This window comes from Haplochromis burtoni, unplaced genomic scaffold, assembly GCF_018398535.1.
Source record: "Haplochromis burtoni strain Fernald_Lab_line unplaced genomic scaffold, NCSU_Asbu1 Contig_34, whole genome shotgun sequence".
Taxonomy (NCBI): Eukaryota; Metazoa; Chordata; class Actinopteri; order Cichliformes; family Cichlidae; genus Haplochromis; species Haplochromis burtoni.
The window spans coordinates 1,073,597-1,080,299 of record NW_024582395.1 but is presented as its reverse complement, the minus strand read 5'-3'; the positions used below and the strand labels follow the sequence as shown (position 1 = coordinate 1,080,299).

The window sequence follows — 6,703 nt, the reverse complement described above, 5'->3', positions numbered from 1 at the left end:
CAAATTTTTTTTTTATCTTCAGCCTTACCTTATTTCTATGTTACCCCAAAATTTCTGCCAGGGCATCAAAAAGAGGGGAAGAAGAAATAGCAAAGAAAGCAGAATATGAAGAACCCAATAACCCAGTTCACTGAGTAGATGTAGATGATGACCATGTCCATGTCAAATCGCCAGCCACGAGTGTCATCCTCGAAATCCATGGTGTCCAGAGGGTAGCCTTCTCCGTGGGGGAACTGGCGTCTAGCAATAGGACTCGACTGCCTCTGGAAGCCTGGTTTAAATGAGAAATAAGTCATTTTGTGTAGTTAAAAAAGCAACAATTTCCTCTGGGGTAATTAACACACATAACCTCAGTGTTTTGATAAATGTTAGACGACAGATTTTGATACAACTAGAGCTGCTATTGAAGACATTTACAAATTCATACAAATGAAAAGTGCACAGGATTATTTTTAGTCTTCTGTGAGGCCTTGAGGTACAATTACGATAAATAGGTAGCACAGCATACACGCGTCATATTGTCAAAAGTCACAAACAACAGCGCTCTTTAAGTGCAGCTTCATAAAATACTAGCTATGCTTTATCTTTATATAGTTTTGCTGTTGTTGCAGATGACGTTGCTTAAATATGACCCCACTTTAGAGGGAATTAAAAACTTGCCTCCAAAGATGCGGAAGAGTTTTCTGCAGCTCGGGAGAGGCCACTTTGCACAGCTTGCTTTCTGAAAGTTCTGTTTCCGGGAAAGGTATTCCTTTGGAAAGAATGTTCTTGCTGTTTGGTTTAGCTCTATATAAATACATATTTTAAAAAAGACACAAAGTTAATGCAATAAAAAAACCCCGACCATTTTAATCACTTCTTCATAGCTTGGCTAGATATGTTTGATTTACTCAACACATTCACTAACAGCACATGTAGCGTCACTTGCTTCTCTGATTATCTCCTTGTTCTGTGACCTTGGCTCTGGTAATCAACACGACAGTCTAATCTTGTCATCTAATCATTAACAAGAGCCCTCAGTGTTTCTACAGTCCTCCTCACCATCTAATCCATGCTACTATATACATCTAGAAATAGGCTAGGATGAATAATAAAAGTTTTTCAGTGATTCATAAATTTGACCAAAATCAAACCAAAATTGTATCTAATAAATTATCCCAAGGTGACAAAATACATTTGTTAGCACACACCACAGAAATATACACAATACATATATTATTACAGTAATAACTACTATTATACTGCTTAACATTGTGGTGAAAAGGTTTCCCTACAGCTTTAGGGTTCCACTTTTTACTGGTTTAAAGAAACCCTAAAACATCTGCTCCTATTATTACAGTTCATTTCCACCCACGGGGAATACTACTTCTTATTTCCATTAGAAAGCACCGAATCAAAGTGCTCAGACTGTGTTTGATTTTGTCTTCTCAGTCTAAGTGACTCATCTGGTCAAAGCTGAACTTAGGTCTACTCTGCTCCCTGTGGGACATCTGCAGCTGGGCCCTCTGAACAATCTGCAGCTTAGATGTTGTGTAGCAGCCAACATAGGAATAAAAATATAGCTGAAATCGTTTGTCTTTAATGTCAGATTTTTACATGAAGGTGTTTTTTGCTTTATTCAGTCTTTAGTGCTGAGGAAGTTTGATTAAGTCATTATACAGTAAGTGGTCCTTGCTCATCATCTCACCTTTTTGGAAGAAAACATGTGTGATGATTGTTCTGCACAGGGGGCAGGGGGTATTAGTGGGGCTGTTCTTAGCCAGCGTCCTAAGACAGGGCTCACAGAAGATGTGATTGCACGGGTGGCACATGTAAGGACTGAAGTACACATCCAAGCAGACAGCGCAGATGTAGCCCTCTCTGTCCCCGGTAGTCAGGGCCTCATCGTCCTCACTGCTGCTGCTGGATGGGTTTCCTGTTGAACTCTGGGAAAAAACAGAAGTAGAAAATAACATTTTAATTGTTAAAAATATCTTTTCTTGTGTGACCACAAACCTGCTTATGTTTGCATGTGTGCATATTTAAAGCTCCAATATTAGAATGATAAAACCCATTTTTGCACAGTTTTGGCTATATGGACTAACCTCTGAGACAGTTATATTAGTATCTTGCCTAGGATTGGATAACAGCAATAAGAGAGAGCAATCCAGAGATTTGACCCTTCACGTATGAGATGTTAAGTATAAATTATCACTACAAGATGCTTCCAGTTAGCATTAAATATAAGTGAAAATGTCCTCTTTCACAGTTCTCTTCTATTTGAATTTCTTTTCTCTTTTGATGAATGTAACCCTCTTTGACACCCATCCAAACAGCATAATAATATGTGTGAGGACATGAGGGTGTCAGGTGTGAGTTCAGTCAAGTGAAATGTCTGCCTACCTACATTTTCACACATCTTACTGTAAAGCATAAACATTGTTTGTTAGAGAGAGCATTCTGACCCATCATAGGCATTAGTTCAAGCTCCTATTACTTCATGGAAAACCAATAGAGGTGCATCTTAGGATGTGTCACTTTATATCTGTTGCAGTTTGTCAGTTAAGCCCTACTATGAGCCCTCTTAACCTCTATTGGATAAAAACAGAAGGTGGGTTTTGGATCTGGTTAGTATTCTCTTTCATCATGCAGAGCATCTGCTACACTCTTTCCTTACTTCCTCTCTTCTCCTCAACAGTTAATTTATCCTCATCACTCACTTTTTATGGTTCCAAATTCCAGCTATAACTCCATGATGTAACAAAAGCTATTTTTTTAAAATAGTAGTTAGGGCTTTCCAAGTCACCCACCGCCTCCTCAAACACGTGTTGTGTTGGCAGACCCCTGAGAATTGAAGCTTCACTGTTTAAAAAGAATCCTGGGGGTGTTTCCAAAGTAATTACTATTTTCTCACCCTGGGGGAGCTCCAGGGACTTCCCAGTCACATCAGCCCATCCTCCCAAGGTGTGTCATTAAAGAGAGGAGAGAACACAGAGCACAGGGTGTCTAAGTAAGCATAGATGCTGAGGCTCTCCTGGCAACATGTATGGTGACATGCCAGTTTTGTCTAGGTTACAATCATATACTGGTATATAAATGAATAAGAGTGTGCTCTATGACATACAGAACCAAAGTTTAGACTAAAAAAAACTGCTAATTTATAGATAAACCTATAACTGAGTGAAGCTCTATTTGATAGCGCTGCTGCACCACAAACAATTTGCATTTCCTTCACAAAATGTGTTTCTGCAGAACAGCAGCTAAAACCACATTTTAGCTTTTTTCCAGCAGCTGGAAACAAGCCAACACTAAACGTCTCTGCATTACTCAGGATGAAATCACATCCTGTGGTTTGTTTTTATACAACAGCATCTCCTCTAGCTTTGTCCTACGACACTTTTCTCACAAACAAATTCAAACAAGCCAGCACAAACCAAGAAGGCAACCACATGAATGCAGTAACTTAAGACAGTTTAAAAAGGGGATTAAAAAAATGTAAAACATTCTGTATTGTACAAAATATTGATAAAACACATTGTGAAAATCCAAAATCTAAACCAGGGTATTTGACCAGTGTGCCCAATAGCAGCGTGTGTTCTAGGTTTTTATATTCTCCCAATCGAGAATAAGTGCAAAATTTCTGAAATTCAATTTTCACAGAGCTGATAAATGGAAATAAAGATTCAACATGATAAATGAGCAAGAAATGGGTACTGGGTAACAAAAGTAATTGTTTAAAAACATATTGAATATATGTTGGGTTTTCAATGTCTTTATCAGTTTAAGGAAAAAATGCCTTTTTCCTGAAAGTTAGCTGAGAACATCAATATATAAGGGTGTGCTAGGTGTGGAGCAGGAGCAAGGTGATGATTGGCTTAGCTTAGGATAAATGGAAGCAGAAGGAAGAAGCTAGCTGGCTTCATCCAGTGTACACCAAAATGCACCCGCCTTCAAACCTATTTGAAAATCCGTTATTTTTTTTTTATTATTAGGACATAATAAAAAAAAAGAAGAAATCATTTGGTTTTTGCTAGAGTCTATCAGCTTCAGATGAACGACAACACATTATATGCTACAGTATCGTTATCTATTTATCAAGCCTATACAGCAATGGCGACACAGCGTATGAAAAACCAAGCATACCCTATCATTCAGTAGTTTGCAGAACTATTCTTAGCGGCAGTACGTTTAAATAATGGCTTTCTGTATGATTTTATCAGTCTCTCAGATCATTGTGGGGGAAATCTGAGCCATTCTTTTTTACAGCGTTGCTACAGTTCACTCAGATTTGCAGGCATTTGTTCATGCACAGGTCCCACGACAGCATTTTATTTGGGAGTAGGTCTGGACTTTCTTCCTTTCTTTTTCAGCCATGCTAGCAGATTTGCTGGTGTGCTAAGGTCCTGTTGCATGACCCAGTTTATTTACACACCAAGTCCAATGAATAACAGATAGGAATATCTTAACTAAAAACAGCACAGTCTGTAGGAGGACAAAGGATTAGGAAATCGATCATACGAAAGTGTCGAAGAAACTAATTTGACTTTCGGTAACAGAGCAGTCAGAGTAATTTCAGTCTGCCAACGTGACTGCAGCTCTGCAGCAGCCAATCAAAATGGAATCTGCTCTTTTGTCTGGTCGGTTTTGAAGGGCTCTCTGCCCAAGCCTCATCATGCAACTAATTCAGATGTAACCCCACTTTAAACCACGCACACAATGGCTATTGAAATGAGCTGGTTGCTGATATAGCTTTCGAGAGCCAGAGTCTAGATGAAACAAACAGACACACACACACACGTGTATGCTGTAATATAAAGTACCATGAGTAAAAACAGTGAAAAATAGATGCAGTGCAAAAAAAACAAACAAACAAAGCCCCAACAACAACAAAACAGAAACAGGCCTAATGTTTGTACCTGTTGTTTTGTACCACGTGATTATGTGCATGCAGCCTCTGTTTCTTTCTTTCTTTACTACATATACCTGCCATGTTGTGCTATAAATACTTCTTTAGTAAGAGTAAGTCCTGAGTATAAATCTCAGGACTTACTCAGTTAAAAACATTTGTTATTTGGTGTGTCTTTAATCCTTAAAGTCCATAAAGACTACATATTAAAAAAAAATTATCCTGGGTATTAATTACTGGATCTAGTAATTACTAAATCATTTAGTGATCTAATAACTGCCTCTGTGACTCATCTCGTGGTGATACTTAAACCTCTGTGATGTCAGTGTGCAGTGCCAGTCACCTGTCTGCTCTCTTGCTGTTGATTTTGTCTCCATTTCTCCCTTCTTCGCTGTCTCCTCCTCAGACTTTTAATCCTGTTCCTCTCCCTTTTACTCATCCTCCTCTCACAAGGAACACAAGGTTGTGCCACTGTTGAGGTCACGCTTTGACTCATCACCCTTACCACCCCGCTGCCTCCTTCATCACCATCCTCCACGTTCTCTTCATCACCCTCATCCTCTTCCTCCCCTCTTAGCTCATAGAAGGTCAAAGATCGCCCAGGTGCTGACACTGGTCTCACCTCCACCCAGAATGGATCTGGCTCCCTGAATGAACTTAGTGAGTAGAGGTGCAAGTCTCCTGCAGCTGGTCTGGATAAAGGTCTCTGAGGTGACCGGGGTATGGACCTGGTATGAGCAGCAGGCCGACGGGACAGTGCGTTTGAACTGGAAGTGAAGGTCCAGTTGCAGCCAGTGCTCTGGAGTCGAGAGCAGGTGTGTCCTCTCTGCAAGTTGCTCGATCCTTCTCCAAGTTCCAAAATGTTGTTTAACTGATGATCAGAATTATTACTTGACAAACTTCCAGTGCTTTCTCTTCTCTGTCTATACTGTGCTTCATCTCCATGTGTTTCATCTCTTTCCGCCATTCTTCTTTCCATGCTTTTCCCTCTTTCTCTGCCTTCCAAATCTCCAGCAGTTATTGTCTCCTCGCCCCTGTCTTGGTTTTGCTCTCTCCAGCTTCCTTTGTTGTCCTCACTGCAGGTCTTTTTGCGTGCTTTTCCACCTGACAGCGCAGGTCTCACCAGCACATTGCTTGACCTTCCCTCGCCTGCTGGATTTACACTCCTTTGCCTAGATCTCTCCACTTTTGGTGTGTGAGTCTCATTAGTACTGGTTTCCTCACCAGCATCCTCAGCTTCGCTACATCCAACTCTGTTCGAGACATTTACACTAGAAGCTCCCACATGGGAGCTCATCATGGCTCATTCAAAGCACCTCGCCCACCAGTGGAAGACATCTGAAGCAACTTCACCCAGTTAGCCTGGTTTTTCCCCTGTCATCCTTTTCCTGCTCTTCTTCCCCACTTCTTCTGGATGTATAGATTGAAGCTCTTTTTAAGAGCTTCAGGGACTGTTCGAGTGCAGAGGTGGTGAGCAGTGGTGCTCTCTATCCTGCCCCTGTTAGCCCACTGGGGCATTCCACTCTGTTAACAAAGACAAAGTCCCCATAGTGTGCCCCACTGCAATAGGTGCACTGTTAACAGCCTTGCTATTGTCCTTCATGACCTATAGAAAGCACACCACTATGGAACCAGCAGACTCACAAAAACCAAGTGAAATAGCCAGAGCCACCTTTTTTCCCCTCATGCCCACAACCGTGGTGTCAGCTTTTTTCACTTACTGGTTGATAAGCACAGCACAGTGTGTGTGTGTGTGTGTGTGTGTGTGTGTGTGTGTGTGTGTGTGTTGTTGGTTTTGTCCGCAGTGCTGTCACTATA

At 40.8% G+C, this 6,703-nt stretch overlaps 1 protein-coding gene across 1 annotated transcript; it reads right to left on the bottom strand.

Moving 5' to 3' along the window:
• Window positions 1–6: 6 nt before the first annotated feature.
• Window positions 7–6,420, bottom strand: rnf180a (ring finger protein 180a). Its single transcript, XM_005918995.2, has 4 exons — window positions 5,229–6,420; window positions 1,688–1,925; window positions 661–786; window positions 7–271 (listed from the first exon to the last, which is right to left on the bottom strand). The coding sequence occupies exons 1-4, from the start codon at window positions 6,183–6,185 to the stop codon at window positions 66–68; spliced, it is 1,527 nt and encodes a 508-aa protein (XP_005919057.1). The 5' UTR covers window positions 6,186–6,420; the 3' UTR covers window positions 7–65.
• Between the last annotated feature and the right edge of the window lie 283 nt (window positions 6,421–6,703).